At 49.8% G+C, this 23,409-nt stretch overlaps 1 protein-coding gene across 1 annotated transcript in view; it reads left to right on the plus strand.

Moving 5' to 3' along the window:
- The window catches only part of LOC119969776 (fer-1-like protein 4), a 427,310-nt gene that overhangs the window by 336,239 nt on the left and 67,662 nt on the right, over positions 1-23,409 (plus strand). Inside the window, 4 exon segments of the mRNA XM_038803853.1 lie at positions 7,827-7,961; positions 16,779-16,889; positions 17,562-17,689; positions 18,430-18,600. Coding sequence (XP_038659781.1) covers positions 7,827-7,961; positions 16,779-16,889; positions 17,562-17,689; positions 18,430-18,600 — 545 coding nt within the window.

Here is a 23,409-nt window from a genome sequence, read left to right on the forward strand (position 1 = left end):
AAAGTTTTTAAACTTGTCTTTTTAACATTTTTTGTCTCGATCCCAATATTTTTCACTGACTATAATCTTTTGATTATTAATCAACTCAGTTTAATCAAAACCAAGACCAAGACATTTTGTATTTAGAGTCATAGTTTCATATCGCACAGAAAAGGCCCTTCGGACCATCAAGTCTGTACCAATAGTAACTACCCCTAATCTCGCACTAATCCTATTTACCAGAACGTGCCCCCTATCCTTGAATGTGATGGTGTTTCAAGTGCCCATCCAAGTGCTTTTAAAAGGTTGTGAGTTTTCCAGCCTCCACAACCTTCCCAGGCTGCGCATTTCCGATTCCCACCACCATCTGAGTGAAAATAAATTCTCTAATCCCCTCGGAATCCTCTGCCCCTCACCCTAAATCTATGCTTCCTTGTGATTTACCCTTAATAATCAATAATAATCATCTTCATTAATATCAGGGTCCCAGGTTCGATTCCCGGCTGGGTCACTGTGTGGAGTCTGCATGTTCCCCCGTGTCTGCGTGGGTTTCCACCGGGTGCTCCGGTTTCCTCCCACAAGTTCCGAAAGATGTGCTGTTAGGTAATTTCGACATTCTGAATTCTCCCTCAGTGTACCCGAACAGGCGCCGGAATGTGGCGACTAGGGGCTTTTCACAGTAACTTCATTGCAGTGTTAATATAAGTTTACTTGTGATATTAATAAAGATTATTATTATTATGATGATTATTATTATCATGTTTGTCATTTACTCGAAAACTCGATCAAATTAGTGAGGCACGACCTCCCCTTCACAAAACTATGCTGTCCATCACTAATAAGTCCATTTGTTTCCAGATGTGAGTAAATTCAATCTCTAAGAATCTTTTTCAATAATTTCCCTACCACTGACGTAAGGCTCACCGGCCTATAATTTCCTGGATTATCCCTGCTGCCCTTCTTAAACAATGGAACAACATTGGCTACTCTCCAGTCCTCTGGAGCTACACCTGTAGCCAATGAGAATACAAAGATTACTGTCAAGGCCCCGTGTCTGCGTAGGTTTCCTCTGGGTGCTCCGGTTTCCTCCCACAAGTCCCGAAAGACGTGCTGTTAGGTAATTTGGACATTCTGAATTCTCCCTTCAGTGTACCCGAACAGGCGCCGGAATGTGCTGACTAGGGGCTTTTCACAGTAACTTTATTGCAGTGTTAATGTAAGCCTTCTTGTGACGATAAAGATTATTATTATTACTAATATGGGGAAAGTTAAAATCTCCCACCACAACAACCCTATTGTTTATGCATATTTCCAAGATCTGGCTGCATATCTGCTCTATCTCCCAGTGCTAACCACTGTGCTACCATCCCTACCACCAAGAGGAACAGCTGCTTCCTATTTACCCTGTCTAAATGCCTCATAATCTTATGCACCTCAATCATACCCCCCTCAGCCTTCTCTGCTCCAAAGAAAACAATCCCAGCCGATCCAGTCTCTCCTTATAGCTCAGATACTCCATCCCAAACAACGTCCTGGTGAATCTCCTCTGCACCCCGTCCAGTGCAATCACCTTTCATATAGTGAGGTGACCAGAACTGGACATAGTACACCAGCTGTGGTCTAACCAACGTTCTGTACAGCTCCAACATAAACTCATTGCGCTTATATTCAATGCTATGACTAATAAAGGCAAGTGTCCTTCTTAACGACCCTATTCACCTACTCTGCTGCCTTCAGGGATCTGTGAGCAAGTACCCCAAGATCTATCTGTTCCTCTGAGCTTCCTAGTGTTCTGCCGTTCATTACATACTCCTTTGTCCTGTTTCTTCTTCTAAAGTGCATCACCTCACTCTGATCAGGCTTATATATCATCTTTCATTGCTCTGCCCATCTGACCAACCCATCTATACCTTCCTGTAACCTACAACCCTATTCTTCACTGTTAACCACCCTACCAATCTTGGTGTCATGTGCAAACTTACTTAACATTCCCCCCACATTCCCGTCTATATCATTTAGACAACTAATAAGAGACCCAGCCCTGAACTCTGTGGTACACCGGCCTCCCTTTACTCAAACAGCTTCTATCACCACCCTTTGTGTCCTGTTACTGAGCCAGTTTTGGATCCACCTCGACAAGTTTACTTGAATTCCAGGTGTTTCAACCGTCTCAATCAGTCTTCCATGTGGGATCTTGTCAAAGGTTTTGTTAAAATCCATATAATCTGCATCAACTGTACTTCCTTCATCCACACTTGGTCACTTTATCAAAACATTCTATCAAATGTGTGAAGCATGACCTCCCTCTGACAAAGCCATGCTGACTATCCCTAATCAACCCTCGCCTTTCCAAGGGGAAATACATTTTCTCCTTCAGAATTTCCTCCAATAGTTTCCCTGCCACTGATGTGAGACTATTCCCAGGTTTATCTCTATCACCCTTCTTGAAAAGTGGGGCAACATTAGCTGTTCTCCGGGCCTCTGGCACTTCCTCCATGGCCAGAGAGGAATTAAAAACTTGCATTAGAGACCCGGCTATTTCCTGCCTCACCTCCCACAGCAGCCTGGGATGTAATTCATCTGGTCCTCGGGATTTGTCTGTTTTTAAGCCCATCAAAGTCTTCAATACCTCCTCACTTCCTATGTCAAACTAAAGCTAAAGGTCCTCACAGTCCCATTTCCTGAATTCTGTACCTAAATTGTCCTTCTCCTGAGTGAAGACCAATGAGAAGTATTCATTTAACACCCTAGCAATGTCCTATGGCTTCACACAGATTGCCCCCTTGGTCCCTAATGGGCCCTACTCTTTCCCTGGTTAACCTATTCCCCTTAATGTATTTATAGGATATATTGGAATGCTCCCTAATCTTATTGGGCGAAATTCTCCGACCCCCAGCAGGGTCGAAGAATCGCCTGGGGCTGCCGAAAACCCGGCCCCCGCCGTGGCAGAGATTCTCCGCCACCCGCGAGGTGGCAGCGGCGGGAATCACGCCACTCCGATCGGCGAGGCCCATGCGGCGATTCTCCGGCCCGTGATGGGCCGAAGTCCCGCCGCTGGGAGGCCTCTCCCGCCGCCGAGGTTTGAACCACCTCTGGTGGCGACGGGATCGGCGGCGTGACCGGGTCTCCGGAGTCCTGGGGGGGGCGGGGGGCGATCGGACCCCGGGGGGTGCCCCCACGGTGGCCAGGCCCGCGATCGGGGCCCCCCGCTCAGACTCCGGGCCAGTGCCCTGGGTGCACTCTTTCTCTCCGCGGCCACCACGGCCTCTGCCATGGCGGAAGCGGAAGAGAAACCCATATCGCGCATGCGCCGACCAGCGAAAGCCTTTCGGCCAGCCCCGCTGCCGGGGCGCCGGTTTTTTGCGCCAGTCTTCTGGTGCCAACCGCTCCGGCTCGGGCCTCCCCAAAGGTGGGGAGAATTCCCCACCTTTGGGGAGGCCCGACCCCGGAGTGGTTGGCACCACTCCCCTACGCCGGGACCCCCCGTCACGCCGGGTAGGGGAGAATCCCGCCCCTTATTTGCAAGTCCTTTTTCATGCCCCTTTTTGCTCTTCTAATTGCTTCCTTAAGTTTCCTCTCGCACTTCCTAAATTCCTCTAGGGCCGCAGTTGAATTTCTCCCTTTGGACTTGCTCAAAGCCTTTCCTTCCTCCTTATCCAGTCCTGGATTGTCCAAGACATCCAGGGTTCCCTGAACTTATTGCTCCTACATTTCCCCCCACAGGGAACATGTTGGACCTGTAATCTCCCCATTTCCTTTTTGAATGCCTTCCACTGATCCGATGTAGATTTTCCTGCAAGAAGCTGTTCCCACTCAACTTTGGCCAGATCTGCCATATTTTGGTAAAATTTGCCTTCCTCCAATCTAAACCCATCTTTTGCAGGTCATCTTTTTGCTCATCCACAACAAACCTGAACTGTACCGTGTTGTGATCACTATCACTAAAATGCTCCCCCGCTGCCACATTAAACACATGTCTGGCTTCGTTCCCCAGATCCAGCACTGCTCCATCTCTTGTGATCCTTCTACATATTGATACAAAAAACTCCCCTGGGTACCTTTCCTCCTCTAAACCCTTTACACTATGACTATCCCAATTTATGTTGGGGAAGTTGAAATCCCGAGTATATTTACCCAATTATTATTCTTATACACCTCAGTAAATTGTCTACATATCTGCTCCTCTATTTCCCACTGACTCTTTGGGGGCCTATAATACATTCCCATGTGGCTGCCCCTTTGTATTCCTAAATTCTACCCATAAAGCCTTGTTTGAAGACCTTTCCAACATATTGTCTCTCCTCATTGCAGTAATTAATTCCTTAATTAATAGTGCAACACCCCCTCCATTTTTAACTCAAACATTCTGGGATATAGGATCTTTAGGCGAGACAGAAAGATCTGTCTCGCCTAAAGATCCTATATCCCAGAATGTTTGAGTTTCCAGTCCTGCCCTTCCCTTAACCATGTCTCTGTGATGGCAGCAAAGTCACAATTCCATGTGTCAATCCACGCCCTTAACTCATCAGTTTTACCGATTAAACTCCTGGCATTAAAGACCATCCAGCCTCCTCTTAGTCTCTTGACATTTACACATAGCTGAACTCACTTTGACTTGCTTCCTTTGCTATAACATGATATATCTCTATTTTATGAATACTCTGTGTCCCCTCCCCCTGCCAAACTAGTTTAAACTCCTCCCAACAGAACTAGCTAACCTACCTGCAAGGGTGTTGGCCCCAATGTGGTTTAGGTGCAGACCGCGCCTCTTGCACAGGTCCCACCTTCCGCAGAAACGGTCCCAATGACCCAGGAATCTAAAACCCTTCTTCCTACACCAACTCTTGAGCCACGCATTCACCTCCCCTATTTTCCTATTTCTGTCCTCGCGAGCATGTGGCACCAGGAGTAATCCAGAGATTACAACCTTAGAGATCCTGCTTTTTAATCTACTCCCTACTTCCCTGAATTCTTGATGCAAGATTTCATCTTGCATTGTTCCTATATCCTTGGTACCAACATGTACCACAACCTTGGAGTTTTCACCTTCCCATTGAGGATTTAACTCCGCTTTCAAAGAAGAACAAAGAAAATTACAGCACAGGAACAGGCCCTTCGGCCCTCCCAGCCTGCGTCGATCCAGATCCTTTATCTAAACCTGTCGCCTATTTTCCAAGGATCTACTTCCGCCTGTTCCCTGCCCGTTCATATATCTGTCTAGATGCATCTTAAATGATGCTATCGTGCCCACCTCTACCACCTCCACTGGCAAAGCGTTCCAGGTACCCACCACCCTCTGCGTAAAAACCTTTCCACGCACATCTCCCTTAAACTTTCCCCCTCTCACTTTGAAATTGCGACCCCTTGTAATTGACACCCCCACTCTTGGAAAAAGATTGTTGCTATCCACCCTATCCATACCTCTCATAATTTTGTAGACCTTAATCAGGTCCCCCCGAACCTCCATCATTCCAACAAAAACAATCCTAATCTACTCCACCTTTCTTCATAGCCAGCACCCTCCATACCAGGCAACATCCTGGTGAACCTCCTCTGCACCCTCTCTAAAGCATCCACATCCTTCTGGTAATGTGGCGACCAGAACTGCACGCAGTATTCCAAATGTGGCCGAACCAAAGTCCTATACAACTGTAACATGACCTGCCGACTCTTGTACTCAATACCCCTTCCGATGAAGGAAAGCATGCTGTATGCCTTCTTGACCACTCTATCGACCTGCATTGCCACCTTCAGGGTACAATGGACCTGAACTCCCAGATCTCTCTGTACATCAAATTTCCCCAGGACTCTTCCATTGACCGTATAGTCCGCTCTTGAATTAGATCTTCCAAAATGCATCACCTTGCATTTGCCTGGATTGAACTCCATCTGCCATTTCTCTGCCCAACTCTCCAATCTATCTATATTTTGCTGTATTCTCTGACAGTCCTCCTCGCTATCTGCAACTCCACCAATCTTAGTATCATCTGCAAACTTGCTAATCAGACAACCTATACCTTCGTCCAGATCATTTATATTGTTATGGGAGCGGCGTTTTCAGAACCCCAAAATGTATCATGGAGTTCAACCAACCTCTCCCTTTAATGTGAAGCAGTAGAAGCTCCTTCATTAAATGATTTTAAGATAAAGATAGATGATTTTTTGTAGAATAAAGGGATTAAGGGTTATGGTGTTCGGGCCGGAAAGTGGAGCTGAGTCCACAAAAGATCAGCCATGATCTCATTGAATGGCGGAGCAGGCTCGAGGGGCCAGATGGCCTACTCCTGCTCTTAGTTCTAATGTTCTTATGTATTGAAGCACACGGCTTGGTCTCCAGGTGTGGTATTACAATTAAGGACACATGGGGTTTTAAACACAAAACAATGTTTATCCATGAATTCAACTTAACCTTTTTAAATAAACATTGGGTCATTTACCACCCCTTACTCCAAAGACAACCCCGAAAATAATACAACACTAAATAATCCCACAAAATGTTCCTTCAAACCTCCAAACGACTTAACACCTTTAAACAGAAACACATCAGGTTAAAGACATTACTATTATGAGTTTAAATCACCCAAATGATTCAGAGATAGTCTTTCTTGGCAGAGATCACAGCAGATCCAGCTCACTGCAAAACACAGACACACCCAAACTCTTTTCCTCCAAACTGAAACTAAAACTCCCAAAGCAGAGTTTTTGTACGTGAGCTCAGCTCAACTACCCCCACCCTCTGACATCACTTCAGTAATATGAGCTGCTCAATTTCTTAAAGGTACATTGCTTAAACATGCATTTCTTAAAGGTACTCTCACATGACAATGTATATCACAAACAACAGTGGTCCGAACACGGATCCCTGTGGAACATCACTAGTCACCTTTCTCAATTTTGAGACACTCCCTTCCACCACTACTCTCTGTCTCCTGTTGCCCAGCCAGTTCTTTATCCATCTAGCTAGTACCCCCTGAACCCCATACGACTTCACTTTTTCCATCAGCCTGCCATAGAAAACATTATCAAATGCCTTACTGAAGTCCATATATATGACATCTACTGCCCTTCCCTCATCAATTAACTTTGTCACTTCCTCAAAGAATTCTATTAGGTTTGTAAGACATGACTTTCCCTGCATAAAACCATGCTGCCTATCACTGATAAGTCTATTTTCTTCCAAATGTGAATAGATCGTATCCCTCAGTATCTTCTCCAACAGTTTGCCTACCACTGACGTCAAGCTCACAGGTCTATAATTCCCTGGATTATCCCTGCTACCCTTCTTAAACAAAGGGACAACATTAGCAATTCTCCAGTCCTCCAGGACCTCACCTGTGCTCAAGGATGCTGCAAAGATGTCTGTTAAGGCCCCAGCTATTTTGTCCCTCGCTTCCATCAGTAACCTGGGATAGATCCCATCCGGTCCTGGGGACCTGTCCAACTTAATGCCTTTTAGAATACCCAAACCTTCCCCCTTCCATATGACGACTTGACCGAGAGTATTTAAACATCCATCCCAGCCTCAACATCCATCATGTCCCTCTCCTTGGTGAATACCGATGTAAAGTACTCATTAAGAATCTCACCCATTTCCTCTGACTCCACGCATAAATTCCCTCTTTTGTCTTTGAGTGGGCCAATCCTTTCTCTAGTTACCCTCTTGCTCCTTATATATGAATAAAAGGCTTTGTAATTTTCCTTAACCCTGTTAGCCAAAGATATTTCATGACCCCTTTTAGCCCTCTTTATTGCGCGTTTGAGATTTGTCCTACTTTCCCGATATTTCTCCTTCATTTCCTTCATTACAACATTCACAGCTGTAAATAATTCCTTCTATTTTGCTGCAGATTTACAAATCTGAGCTAGAAAAGCAATACGATAACTTTGAAGACTGGCTCTATATCTTCCCGCTGTTCCGAGGTAAAGCCAATGAAGGTGAACTTGGAGATAAAGTTGATGATCGAACTATGGGCAAATACAAGGTCAGCTTTATGTATTGGACAGTATTGAGTACAGCTAAGTCCCGCCTTTAGTGGCTTCCTTGTTTTAGTTTTCACTTCTCCGCGCTTTACACATTGTGCACTGCATTGTCCATCACTGAGCGATGTTTGTTTATCTGTGTTTAATCTCCTTTTCCCTGGGGCTCTTGGCCAGTGCTCATTATGAGTGATCCAGGCGGAAAGAAGCTTCACAACAGTGGTTCATCTTCTTGCCTATGGTCTATTCTTGTAAAAGAATGTGGCAATGGAGGTGTTATAACCTGCCTCTTTACTACTGGCTGGGGACAAATGGCAATCGCACAATCCTTAGTGAGTATGAGCTGCCCCAATGAGGAGAGCAGAGAAATCATGAGCAGTCACCTGCATAAATAGAGCTGGCCAGTGTGGAACCAGCTAGAGAGAGGAGTGAGCAGTGGTGGAGTACTGCTGCTGTTATATATATGTGTACATGTATTCTACAAACTTGTGCTGGATTCTTCGTGGCCCTCAAAAAACTGGCGACAAGGGTTAAAGTGGATAACTGTCTACGCTGCTGAAGCCACCTCCCTAGATTTTAGTTGGATACAGGTTGGAAGTTTTTTTTCTGTTACACCATGCCTCTGTATGGACATTTGGATGTCTTTAACGCTGCGCAGGAAAGTTGGAACCTGTACGCACAACGGATGCGTTATTATTTCCAGGAAAACAAAATCACCGAACACGAGCGCCAGGTGGTCATTTTGCTCACCGCCTGCGGCCCGCATACGTTTGGGGTGATTAGGAGCCTTAGTACCCAGCTGCGCCGGACACCAAGACGTTTGATGAACTTGTGACTTTAGTGGGGCAACATTTTAACCCAACCCCATCCACGATAGTCCAGCGTTACCGGTTTAATACCACTGAGAGGGCCCCAGGAGAATCCCTTGCTGAGTTTCTATCCAGGCTACGCAGGATTGCGAAGTACTGTGACTATGGTGAGACCTTGTCAGAAATGTTACACGACCGTTTGGTTTGCGGTATTAACAATGCGGCCACCCAGAGAAAGCTGTCAGCTGAGCCGGCCTTGACTTTTCAACAGGCCATTCAAATAGTATTGTCCCAAGAGAGCGCAGAATGGGGAGTGCAGGAGCTACAGGGAATGGAGGTGCATGCCTTGGGGCGCAACCCCTTCCGTCCAAAAGCGTATCCCCGCACCCCTGCCGTACCTTGGGCCGTGCGGCGTTCGTATCGAAACCAGTGGCTGCCAGACGTTCGTCCCCAAAGGGAGCTTTCTTCAGAACCGATGGATGAGGAGCCATGTCAGTGTCAGACTTGTGGGCGCCGACCCCGTCGCGGACGCCTGTCCTGGGGGCGCCAGAGGCGCCGTCATTCCGACCGAAACTGGGGCCAGCCCAGGGGCCGTACCTTCCATTTGGATGAACCTGCGGCGACTACTCCCGAGGACGTGGAGACGGAGGACGACTGCCTGCAGCTGCATTGTGTGGCAGCTCCCCGTGTGGCCCCCATTAAGATGACAGTACGGGTCAATGGTCACCCGCTTGAGATGGAGTTGGACACTGGCGCAGCGGTCTCCGTGATTGCCCAGAGGACATTCAACCGCATCAAGCTGGGCATACAGACCCTTACCGTAACCGACACACAGGCCAGGTTGCCCACCTACACGGGGGAACCATTGGACATTTCAGGAACTACAATGACCCCTGTTGTTTATGGATGCCAGGAGGGGCGTTTCCCACTTATCGTGGTGCACGGCCATGGACCCAGCCTGTTGGGTCAGGTCTGGTTGCACCACTTATGGTTCTGGAGGGTTGGCGGAGGTGCTAGGACGGTACCCAGATGTAGTCCAGCCTGGTTTGGGGAATATAAAAGGGGCCCCAGCCGTATCCAGGAGCCACGCCGCGCTCTTTCCAGGCGCGCCCGGTGCCTTACGCCTTGCTTGAGAAGGTAGAAGGGGAGCTCACTCGTTTGGAGACTTTGGGTATTATCAGACCTGTCCGTTTCGCTGACTGGGCAGCACCAATTGTACCTGTAATGAAGCCAGATGCCACAGTTCGCTTGTGCGGCGACTATAAACTTGCAGTGAATACGGCTTCCTGGCTCGACCGATACCCAATGCCTCGCATAGAGGATCTCTACGTGAAACTTGCAGGCGGACTCTCATTCATGAAATTAGATATGAGTCACGCCCACCTACAGTTGGAGCTGGACCCTGCCTCCCGGCCATATGTAACGATTAATACACACCGGAGCCTGTATGAATATACACGGTTGCCTTTTGGAGTATCCTCTGTCTGCTCTATCTTTCATGGAGGGCATCTTGAGATGTTTACCGCGTGTCTCTGTTTACTTAGATGACTCTTTGATTACAGGGACGCAGAGCAGGAACATTTGGAAAATTTGCAGGCTGTCCTTAGACACTTCTCAAAGGCCGGAGTCCATTTACGTCGCACAAAGTGTCTTTCAGGCGAAGGGAGTAGTCTACCTGGGTTATCGGGTGGACCGCGAAGGTTTGCACCCCATCGCAGAGAAGGTGCTCGCGATTCAACAGGCCCCTGCCTCGACTGACACTTTGCATCTTCGTTCTCTTCTCAGCCTCGTAAACTATTACGGGAAGTTCCTCCCCAATCTGGCAACTACGCCCACCCTATTACACCTTCTGTTAAAGAAGAATCACACCTGGGTTTGGGGTCAGCCGCAAGAAACCGCTTTCCGGCGGATAAAACAGCAATTGTTGTCATCTGTGTTACTAACCCACTATGATCCTGGAAAGCCTTTGTTCATCACGTGTGATGCATCCCTGTATGGTATTGGGGCCGTCCTGTCCCACAAGATGGAGAACGGGGCCGAGCGGCCGATAGCTTTCGCCTCCCGCACACTGACTGCAGCGGAAAAGAAGTACGCACAGATCGAGAAGGAGGGCCTGATGGTGAAACGCTTCCAGCAGTATGTGTATGGCCGCTGTGGTGATGTGCATCACTGTAAATACACAAGGGGTTAATGTGAATACATGTAGACTAGTTAGACACTAGAGGGAGCACCAGAGACATGACACACAGACACTCAACCAATAGAACAGGTAGATAGGACACGACCAATGGGCATTCACGATACACACGGAGGTGACATGACCACAGGAGGGCATTACACCAACCCATATATAAAGGACACCACACACAAGATCTGCCTCTTTCCAGTGGAGACAGTCAGTGAGTAGAGACACAGGGTTGATTCAATATCATTCCCACCACGTGGATTGTAGCAGACTGGTTAGTCAGTCTGAGTAGCTATAATAGGATTAACAGTAGTGTTGAACCCGAGTAATAGAAATGTAAATAGTTTTAATAAACGTGTTGAAGTTATCTCCACGTCTGAACCTTTCTTTGTCAAGTGCACCACAAGGAAGCCGCTTATGCTACGCTTAGAGCATAACAAGACAGCCGCCATTTCACTGGCGTGACCGATCGTAAGCCTCTGCTTGGCCTTTTCTGAGAGGATAAGCCAATTCCGCCCATTGATTCTCCATGGATCCAGCGCTGGGCTTTGTTGCTCGCTGCATACAAGTATTCTCGAGGGCATAAACCAAGGACCCAGATAGCGAATGCCGACGCACTGAGCCCATTGGCTTTGTCGACCGGCCCCATGTTGACCCCCACGACTGGTGAGGTGGTTGCAACCCTAAATTTTATGGACACCTTTCCTGTCACGGCATCACAGATCCGTGAGTGGACCCAGACGGAGCCAGTCCTGTCAAAGGTTGGGCACATAGTCCTGTATGGTGGGCAGCATAGACAGCTCCCAGGCGAGTTGCGGGCATTTTCCTCCAAGCTGTCCGAATTCAGCGTGGAAGACGGCATCCTTTTGTGGGGGACGCGTGTGATTGTCCCGGAAAAAGGACAGGAGCTGATACTGAGAGACTTGCACAATGGGCATCCAGGTGTGACCAAAATGAAAATGTTGGCCCGGAGTTATGTCTGGTGGCCAGGCCTCGACACCGACATTGAGAAGGGGGCCCAAAAGCTGCTCGATTTGCCAGGAGCATCAGAAGCTTCCGCCGGCCGCGCCCCTACATCACTGGGAATGGCCAGGGTGGCCTTGGGCACGCTTGCATGCGGATTTCGCCGGCCCTTTTCAAGGATCCATGTTCCTTTTATTAATCGATGCTCAGTCTAAATGGCTAGAGGTACATAAGATGGTAGGCACAACGTCCTGCGCAACAATCGAGAAGATGCGTTTGTCTTTCAGTACGCATGGCCTCCCCGAGGTGCTGGTCACGGACAATGGCACTCCTTTCACAAGTGAGGAGTTTGCGAGGTTCATGAAGATGAACGGCATACGCCATATCCGCACTGCCCTTACCACCCGGCTTCAAATGGGTTGGCGGAGCGCGCAGTGCAGACATTCAAACGGGGCTGAAAGAAGCAGTCTTCCGGGTCGATGGACACGAGACTGGCTCGTTTTTTGTTTTTATATAGGACCACCCCCCATGCGGTGACTGGGGTAGCTCCCGCAGAACTATTAATGGGCCGGAGACTTCGCACCCGTAATCTTTCGCCAAACGCGCCCTATCTCTTACCAGATGGAAGCCCAGGGTCGTCTCCAGCGCAAGCATGTAGACCACGTTCGGTCCAGAAGGCCACTTCTTCCAAAGATTCCCCGCCCCCGGAGCTCACTTCTACAGCCACAGAGACCGGACACAATGGAAAGTATTCCTCACAATCTTCCTCTGGTGCCTCACTCAAAGCCTGCGCAGGTCGTGACAGAACCGCGTGGAGATAGAGACGCCGAGATGACGGAGGCAGCGGACTCCGTCTCTGAGATGGAAACACAGGACGCCTCAGAGGGGGAATCCTCAGTCCCACGGGCCGTGGATGTACAACTGTTACACCGTTCATTGCGGAAGCACCATTCTCCATCTCGTTACACGCCACCCGATCCAGCGCCTCGTGCAAATGGTGTTCGGCCTGCGGTAAAACGAGTCCGACGCCCTCCTTTGCCAGGGTCTTCGGTGGATTCCTTGGACTTTGGGGAGGGCAGGGATATTATAACCTGCCTGATTACTACTGGCTGGGGACTAATGGCAATCCCACAATCCTTAGGGAGTATGAGCTTCCCCAATGAGGGGGGCGGAGAAATCATTAGCAGATTCCCGGCATAAATAGAGCTGGCCAGTTTGGAACCAGCTAGAGAGGAGAGAGCAGTGGTGGAGTATTGCTGCTGTGTGTATATATATATATGTATGTAATTGTAAATAAAGTTATTTCTTGCATTCTACAAACTCGTGCTGGATTCTTCGTGGCCCTCACAAAAGGAGACATTTGGTCAAATTATTATTCTGTGAGCTGAAATGTGGCCCCAACAAGTTTGAAACCTTCACCAATGTACTGTACTGTTCAGAGGCTCCCTCCTCTGGCTTATACAGGTACTGCACAACAATTTGCCGAACCCTTTGAAAAAGAGGTCGATTGTTTGTGATATTGCCATTTGCAAAGTTTCACAGGAACGTTACCTCGTGAACACAGGCACGTTATTATATTTAATCATATTCAATGTGAAAAGATTAAAATTCAGTTATAAACTTCACCACTTGCATTTCAAGAATAGAACAAGCTTTAAGTGACAGCTTCCTTAAGAATATAAGAACAGGAGCTGTGATGAAGCAGCCTCCACAATGAAGATCCTTGAGCTCAATTCCATTCTCCCTCCTAATCCCCATTTTTTTTTCATGGGATGTGGTATTTTTAGCTGTTACCCAACCCTAGTTGCTTTCCTGAAGGTGGTTGTAAGCTGCCTTCTTGAACCGCTGCAGTCCCTGATGTGTAGGTACATCCACTGTGCTGTTAGGGAGCGAGTTTCAGCGACAGTGAAGGAACGGCGATATATTTCCGAGTCTGGGTGGTGAGTGACTGGGAGGGGAACCTCCAGGTGGCAAGGTTCCCAGGTATCTGCTGCTCTTGACCTTTTTCTATTCATTCATAGGGTGTGGTCAGCAAGGCCAACATTTATTACCCATCAACCTGAGTGTCTCACTCGGCCATTTCAGTTATGAGTCATCCCCATTGCTGTGGGTCTGGAGTCACATGTAGACCAGACCGAGTAAGGACGGCAGATTTCCTCCCTAAAGGACATTAAGTGAACCCAATGGGTTTTTACAACAATTGACAATGGTCTCATAGTCATCATTAGACTTTTAATGCCAGATGTTTTATTGAGTTTGAATTCCACCATCAGCTGTGATGGGATTTGAACCTAGGACCCCAGTGCATCACCCTGGGTCACTAGATTGCTAGATCAATGAATGACAATACCACCACCTCACCTCTGGTGGTAGGGATCACGGGTTTGCAAAGTGCTAATGATGGGTCTTGGTGAGTTGTTGCACTGAATTATGTAGATGGTACACATGGCTGCTATAGTGCGTCGGTGGTGGAGGAAGTGGATGGTGAGGGTGGTGAATGAGGAGTCAATTATGCGGGACTGCTTTGTCCTGGATGATGTCGAGCTTCTTGAGTGTTGTTGGAGCTGTACTCATCCAGGCAAGTGGAGAGTATTCCATTACACTCCTGACTTGTGTCTTGTAGATGGTGGACAGGCTTTGGGGGCCTGGAGGTGAGTAACTTGCTGCAGGATTCCTAGCCTTTGGCCTGCTCTGGTAGCCACAGTATTAATATGACTAGTCCAGTTCAGTTTCTGATCAACAGTAAATCACACAATGTTGTACTCCTACCCGTGGAGGGTTTGTAATCTTATCCACGTAGAGTTTGCACCAGGAACCCGGGATCGATTCCCAGCTTGGGTCACTATCAGTGCGGAGTCCTACAGCAAGTTAGCGTGTCTGCGTGGCTTTCCTCCGGGTGCTCCGGTTTCCTCCCACAATTCCAGAAAGAGGCCTCGAGGCCTCATGCAGTTTGAGCTGCAAATAAGCATTGCTCATATCCAATTTTGTGAATGTGGAGCCACCTGTGGGCGGCAAGGTAGCACAGTGGTTAGCACCGTTGCTTTACAGCACCCGGGACTTGGGTTCGATTCCTGGCTTGGGTCACTGTCTGTGCGGAGTCTGCACGTTCTCCCCATGTTTGCGTGGGTTTCCTCCGGGTGCTCCGGTTTCCTCCCACAGTCCCGAAAGACGTGCTGTTAGGTGAATTGGACATTCTGAATTCTCCCTCCGTGTACCCGAACAGGTGCCGGAGTGTGGCGACTAGGGGATTTTCACAGTAACTTCATTGCAGTGTTAATGTAGGCCTACTTGTGACAATAAAGATTATTAGATTATTATTACCTGCCAGGGTGGCGTATAGATCTTTGATACGAGGGAGACGTTATTCGGTCAGCAAGTAACAACTTGTAAATGGGCCAACATTCTGCTGACGCGGATTGAGGGCGATTCCTAGCCAGCGGACATTCTAACGGCTGGGGCTGGAGTTAGCGCTGAAGAACCTGACAGCTGGACATGCTTTTAATCGCCCCACTTACCACAATTGAAGATGGCTCAGAGAAGGCCTGCCCCCCCCCCCCCCCCCCCTCCCCGAGGTGTCCGAGGTGCATCCACTGCCCATGTCAGTGAGGAGAGGAGGGACACCCTCTTTCCCAGGGTGGGTGGCAAACCGGCCTCCTGAACACTGCCTGGGAAGAGGTGCCGGAGGCAGTCAGCACTGCAGCTTCACTAGGAGGCGACAGCTTGTCAGCTTGTGATCCGGAGGGTGGAGGTCACTACTGAGGCCTCTGCCCTGAGAGGGGCAGAGAACCAGGGAGGGCTTCAAAGGTCACATTGTAAATGCCCTTTGGTTTGGGTGAACTTTGCTAATTCCCTGAGGAGTGCCAACACCTCGTGGGCCCCTGACTGAGCTTGGCCACGCCCATCCCTTTAATGATACAGCTGGGGTATGATGGTGTCCAGAGGGGTCTGAGTGGGCACCTAGATGACCAGAGTCTCTCTGAGCATTTGAAGGACACAGGCAGGACTCAGCAGTGTGAGCAGCCAGGAGCCTATAAGCAGCACCAAAGGGGGTGCATTTAAAACACAGACTGCAGCAATGGCCAGGGCTCCCCGATCCTGAGGGGGACATCCCAAATCCACGGATCTGACCCCAAATCCACCGACCTGACCCCAAATCCACGGATCTGACCCCAAATCCACCGACCTGACCCCAAATCCACGGACCTGACCCCAAGTCCACGGACGTGACCCCAAGTCATTCCCCATTACTGCCTGGGCAGTCACCCCCCAGAAAACCCAACAATTATAGAGGGTTTTTCTGAGCTTTTAGCCTCCCTCTCCCCCCCCCCCCCCCCCCCCCCCCCCCCCCCCGCCCAACCGTGGCTCCCAGGCCCCACTCATCAGTATATGCACTAATTTGTGCCCGAGTCCCACCTGAGAGGGGCGGAGCATCGTCGTGGAGGGCGGAGCATGAAGTGTCCAAGCCGCTAATGATATTGAAATCAATGCAAATGACAGTTTTGCATGGTTCGACTGGTGGAGGATACCAACGCGGGACCAGCATGGCGTTTGAATCGGTGTCAGGCACAAACTACCCACAATTCTCTGTCCAATCGCCATTCACATTTCTGGTGTTGCGGAGCGAAGACCATAGCAATGTGCGTTAATCAATACTTGTAACTTGTTAAAAGAAGTTCTGTTTCTAATAATCAATCGTTCTGAGGTTACTGAAAGAAGCATGGTTAAAGACTGCTTTATTTTGGATACCAGGAGAGAAGGTAAATAATTGTCCAAATTTGAACTTTGTGCTGTGTGAAGTGATACTGTGTAATAATCAGACTGCTCCCATTCTGCCTTGAACATTATTGCTTCTATTCTTCCGACAGGGTTCTTTCCGAATCTACCCGAATGATGAAGCAGAGGCTGATTTTAAGATCTTACAGGGAATCCCAAACAACAGACCAATCAAAGTTCTTGTCAGAGTTTATGTGGTGACAGTGAGTAGACTTCTCAAAAGTATACAAATATTCCCTCCCACAATGTTGGGCTGGAGTGGAATGAGGCCTTTTTCATCTATTTCTGCATCGATTTAATCTAAATATTGATTTAATCTCAATAAAAATCTTAATCTATAAAAAAAGTCTTGTCCCACCATTGCTAGTATTAACCTAGCGACGGGGGGGAGGGGGGGGGGGGGGGGCTCTTGCACAATAAGTAAACCTTGTCAGGGTTGATTGACATCACCATGGGGGGAGGGGTCCCTTATCCAAACACACTCATGGTCGGGGGGGGGGGGGGGGGGGGGGGGGGGGGGGTAATGCTGAGAGCTGCCTTTTCTGCTGTTGCCCCCCCCCCCACCCCCCCCAAACCCGCATAATGCCATCACCGCACTCAACTTGGGCTTCCCCATTTAACCAACCCATTCCCCTGACTGAGGTGGAGGTGGTTTAACAGGAGCCTGAGGTCAGGGTATCTGGAACTTTCTATGGGGCAGAGTCTGAAGATGAAATGACAAAGACAGGTAGAATCCCTCTCAGCTGCCTTCCTCGAACACAGTGCTCACTGAGCACCCAAGCCTAGAAAGGCTTCGTTCTTGGGCACAAATTGACCACTCAGTATTTTTGTCAATTTTCTATGAATTTCCAAACTAAATACTCTTTTCCTCCAAGGCAGCTAACCTTGCTCCCAGTGACCCCAATGGAAAGTCCGACCCCTACATTGTGGTTAAAATAGGTGAACAAGTCCAGGACAGTAAGGATCGTTATATCCCCAAACAACTGAATCCTGTCTTTGGAGAGTGAGTATTTAATACTGGTTTGTAATCTGATTCAGTAAAAGGCTGAATCAAATGAAATATTTTTGTTCATAATTTTGAGTTTTCAGTGTTATCTTTAATAATAGTTCAGCTAAGGAAAGGGCCTCAGATTGGCTTTGGGCACTGACCACATGGAAATGGTAAAATACACACAGGGTATAAAACAAAACTATTGAAACATTCATCTGGGGGAAAGAATCAGTTCAGTGGAATAATGAATATGGTTATTGACTGGCATCATAAATCTCTTCAGAATAATTCTTACCGTACACAGTCAGCCATTAAAATATCACCAAGTCTGCAATATGTTGTGTGCTTTGGATTCTTAAAGAAAGAAATATATTTCAAAGATTTGTTATGAGTTTAATGTTTGAGTTTTGAAGTCTCAGAAGCAGTTCCACAGATAAACACACGTCTGATTGTGGTAAAGTGGGTTGTTTATCTGAGGATTAACCAAAAGATGAAATTGTTCAAGAAAACGCCACCTGACAAATTTGAGATCAATTTCATGAAGCTCAAACTGTAAACCTGCCAGAAAGTAAATTACTGATTGAAAATAAAACAGATCATATTTTAAAATCTTTAAAGGGCTCATTATTTCCACTCGAACGTACACAGTCAATTTGATCCAAGTAATTCCAAATTATGTAACCTGGAATTCCTGAATTACAATGTGTATGAAATCTTTAATTCATAAATATATTTCTCTTAAATATTCTCAGAGTGTTTGAAATGACTGTTGCGTTTCCAACGGAGACGGAGCTCACTGTTTCAATATTTGATCATGATATGGTTGGAAAGGATGATCTGATTGGAGAAACCAAACTTGACCTGGAGAATCGATACTATAGTAAACACCGAGCTCAGTGTGGACTTCCAACACAATATGACGCGTAAGTATGTTTATAGAACTAACACACCAACCTTCCAACATAAACCAGTTAGATAAATCCGATAAACCAGTTAGATAATCAGATAAACCAGTTAGATAAATCAGAGCGCTGTATCGATGTCTGACGTGGGAAGATTAGGCTCAGAAAAAAAATGTTTCATTAAATTTTAACATTTCATTTAAGCGAGCCCCTGATAATATTGCACAATCTTTCATTCAGAGGCCACAGTTTTCCATTCACCTTGGCCTGGGCTCTGGCCTGGGCCCATTGCCTGGGCCTCTGGCCTGGGCCCCTTGCCTGGGCTCTGGCCTTGGGCCCTGGCCTGGGCTCTGGCCTGGGCCCCTGATGTTTGACCTGGGCTCTGGCCTGGGCCCCTGACCTGGGCCCCTTGCCTGGCCTCTGACCTGGGCCCCTTGCCTGGGCCCTTGCCTGCGCCTCTGGCCTGGGCCCCTTGCCTGGGCCTCTGGCCTGGGCCTCTGGCCTGGGCCCCTTGCCTGGGCCTCTGGCCTGGGCCTCTGGCCTGGGGCCCTGGCCTGGGCTCTGGCCTGGGCCCCTTGCCTGGGCCCCTGGCCTGGGCTCTGGCCTGGGCTTTGGCCTGAGCCCTTGGCCTGGGCTCTGGCCTGGGCCCTGACCTCTGATCTGGGCTCTGGCCTGGGCCCCTGACCTGGGCTCTGGCCCGGGCCCCTGACCTGGGCTCTGGCCTGGGCCCCTGACCTGGGCTCTGGCCTGGGCACCTGACCTGGGTCCCTGGCCTGGGCCCCTGGCCTGGGCTTTGGCCTGGGCCCCTGGCCTCGGCTTTGGCCTGGGCTCTGGCCTGGGCCCCTGACCTGGGCTCTGGCCTGGGCCCCTAGCCTGGGCCTCTGGCCTGTGCCCCTTGCCTGGGCTCTGGCCTGGCTTCTGGCCTTGGCCCCTTGCCTGGGCCTCTGGCCTGGGCCTCTGACCTGGGCCTCTGGCCTGGGCCCCTTGCCTGGGCCCCTGGCCTGGGCTCTGGCCTGGGCTTTGGCCTGAGCCCTTGGCCTGGGCTCTGGCCTGGGCCCTGACCTCTGACCTGGGCTCTGGCCTGGGCCCCTGACCTGGGCTCTGGCCTGGGCACCTGACCTGGGCCCCTGGCCTGGGCCCCTAGCCTGGGCCTCTGGCCTGGGCCCCTTGCCTGGGCTCTGGCCTGGCTTCTGGCCTTGGCCCCTTGCCTGGGCTCTGGCCTGGGTCCCTGGCCTGGGCAGACTGATGGGAGACCTCGGTCAGTGAATTGGTAGCTTGAATGGCTCATCTTCATCAGGCTTGTTCACCAACTATGATGCATGAATAAGATTGAATATATTTAAGATACATTGAATATTTCATAACAAGTAATAGAAAATGCTTAATCATTTATATATTAATAGAAATATCAACTTTAAGTGAAACCAAAATAAATATTTACTTTTGATTAGACACGGGGAGCGCACAGCTCTCTCAGTCAGTGTTGTGAGTAATCAGCACACACCTCACTTCACTCCCCTCGCTTTGAACAAAGAAAGAACAAAGAAAAATTACAGCATAGGAACAGGCCCTTTGGCCCTCCAAGACTATGCCAATCCAGATCCTCTATCTAAAACTGTCACCTATTTTCTAAGGATCTGTATCCTTCTGCTCCCTGCCCATTCATGTGTCTGTCATGAATGTGTGCGAATCGCTTCAGTTATACTGATAGGGAAAAAGCTGCACAGATGGAATCAGTGGAATGTTCTAACCCTACAACTGGCCATTGGGCAGCAAAATATCCCACAGATCTCACTCAGAACCCAGATAGGCTGCATGTGACCCTCAAACTGCAGGTTTCCCACCACATGTTTAATCTTTATGTCTGTCACGCTTCTTCTTTCAATGTGGTGCTTCTGCTCCAGTGCTCAGGAGGTGTGGGGGCCCTTCGGGGGGTTAGGGTTGTTTGGGGGGCCTGGAGGGACCTTTGTGATGTGACCATCAATTCACAAGACACATGGTTGGAAGTGAACAGTGGTTTTAATAATCTCACAACAGAGCCTGCCTGCGACGAGATGAACTGGCAGGCAGGCTCAGACTGCCAAGCTTTATACAACCAGTTGGTGGGAGAGCCATGGGCGGAGCCAAGAGTGGAGCCCAGTACAAACTCCCGTACACTCCCAGTACATCTCCCCCTAGGGGCAGAGCCGTGCAACTGCTCGTGTGCCGAGCTTACATAGACATAGTACATCATATGTAATAACAGTGTGAATTACGCTACTGTGATTCACCACATTCACCCCCTGTAAAAAATTGAGTCCAGCGGGGGTGATGTGTCTACAATTTTCCCGATTGCGGGTTACAGTTACAAGTTACAATTTACAGGTTAAGTCGATCCGGAGGCCGAGTTGTCCTCTGGGATCGACGAAGCACCGGGGTTGCAGCCTCTTCTGGTGGCTGGGCGGTGGTGATCGGTGAGGGAACCATGGCGGACTCCGGGGGTGATTCGTCCAGAGCTTCGTATCCGACTGGTTTGGCTGGTGACGGGGAGCGCCAGAAACCCAAGGGCGCGGGGGCACGGAGCACGGGCAGCGGAACTGCAGGCGTGGGGGTGCCGGGCGCGGGGGGTTGGGAGGGGTATAGTGTGTGGGGTATCTCAGTGGAGGTAGTGTCGGAGTAGGATCCTGCAGGTGCCAGGTCCCGGAGGGAAACAGTGTCCTGACGGCCGTCAGGGTACTCTATAAATGCGTAGTGTGGGTTTGAATGGAGCAGGAGCACTCTCTCTACGAGTGGATCAGTCTTGTGAGTCCGGACATGCTTCCGGAGGAGAACCGGGCCCGGTGTCTTTAACCATGCTGGGAGCAAAATCTCCGTGGTAGTGCCCCTGGAGAAAATGAATAGCCGCTCGTGAGGGGTCTGGTTGGTGGCCGTACATAGGAGGGACCTAATAGCATGGAGCGCGTCAGGGAGGACTTCCTGCCAATGGGAGGTCGGGAGCTTCCTGGACCGGAGGGTCAGTAGGACGGTCTTCCTGACTGTCGCGTTCTCCCTCTCCATCTGCCCGTTCCCCCTGGGGTTGTAGTTGGTAGTCCTGCTCGAAGCGATGCCCTTGTCGAGCAGGTACTGATGCAGCTCGTCGCTCATAAAGGACGAACCCCTGTCACTGTGCACGTAGCTGGGGAACCCGAACAGAGTGAAGATGCTATGCAGGGCCCTAATGACTGTGTGGGAGGTCATGTCGGGGCACGGGATAGCAAAGGGGAAGCGCGAAAACTCGTCGATGACATTCAGGAAGTACACATTCCTATTGGTCGAGGGGAGTGGCCCTTTGAAATCGATAGCGAGGCGTTCAAAGGGCCGGGAGGCCTTGACCAGGTGGGCCCTGTCTGGTCTATAGAAGTGCGGTTTGCACTCCGCGCAGATCGGGCAGTCCCTGGTGATGGCCTTTACCTCCTCGGTGGAGAAAGGCAGATTTCGGGCTTTGATGTAGTGGGCGAGCCGGGTGACCCCCGGGTGGCAGAGGTCATCGTGGATAGCTTTCAGGCAGTCGTCTTGCGCGCTGGCGCACGTGCCGTGGGTCAGGGCATCTGGGGGCTCGTTGAACTTCCCCGGTCGGTACATAATATCGTAATTGTAGGTGGAGAGTTCGATCCTCCACCGTAGGATCTTATCATTTTTGATTTTGCCCCTTTGGGAGTTGTCGAACATAAAGGCTACCGATCTTTGGTCGGTGATGAGGGTGAACCTCCTACCTGTGAGGTAGTGCCTCCAGTGACGTATCGCTTCCATGATGGCTTGTGCTTCCTTCTCGACCGAGGAGTGTCGAAGTTTCAAAGCGGAGAGGGTTCGGGAGAAAAAGGCGACTGGTCTCCCTGCCTGATTTAGTGTGGCTCTGAGGCATCGCTCTCCACCTGAAAGGGGACGGATTCATCCACCGCCCGCATGGCCGCTTTGGCGATGTCCTCCTTGATCCGAGTGAAGGCCTGGCGAGCCTCATCCGATAGGGGGAAGAGTGTGGCCTTAAATAGTGGGCGGGCTTTGTCCGCATATTGAGGGACCCACTGGGCGTAATACGAGAAGAATCCCAGGCACCTTTTGAGGGCCCTGGGGCAATGAGGGAGAGGGAGTTCTAAGAGGGGACGCATACGGTCCAGGTCGGGGCCCAGGACTCCGTTCTCCACGACATAGCCGAGGGTGGCTAGCCTGGTCGTGCGGAAAACGCATTTCTCCGTGTTATAGATAAGGTTGAGTTTCTGGGCAATCCGGAGAAATCGATCGAGGTTAGCGTCGTGGTCCTGCTGGTCATGGCCGCAGATGGTGACGTTATGCAGGTACGGAAACGTGGCCCGCAGCCCGTACTGGCCCACCATTCGGTCCATTGCTCGCTGGAACACCGAAACCCCGTTAGTGACGCCGAAAGGGACCCAGAGGAAATGGAAGAGGCGGCCGTCGCCCTCAAACGCCGTGTAGTGGCGGTCCTCCGGGCGGATTGGGAGCTGATGGTATGCAGACTTCAGATCCACCGTGGAAAAGACTTTATAATGGCCGATCTGATTCACCATGTCTGCAATTCTGGGGAGGGGATACGCATCGAGGAGCGTGAACCGATTAATGGTCTGGCTATAGTCCACTACCATTCGGAATTTTACCCCGGTCTTGACGACCACCACCTGAGCTCTCCAGGGACTGTTACTGGCCTCTATGATTCCCTCACGTAGGAGCCTATGGACCTCAGTTCTGATAAATACCCTGTCCTGCAGGCTGTATCGCCTGCTGCGAGTGGCTACGGGTTTGCAGTCCGGCGTGAGATTGGCAAAGAGAGGAGGGGGGTTGATGTTTAGAGTGGCGAGG

Source organism: Scyliorhinus canicula, chromosome 7 (assembly GCF_902713615.1).
Source record: "Scyliorhinus canicula chromosome 7, sScyCan1.1, whole genome shotgun sequence".
NCBI classification, from domain to species: Eukaryota; Metazoa; Chordata; class Chondrichthyes; order Carcharhiniformes; family Scyliorhinidae; genus Scyliorhinus; species Scyliorhinus canicula.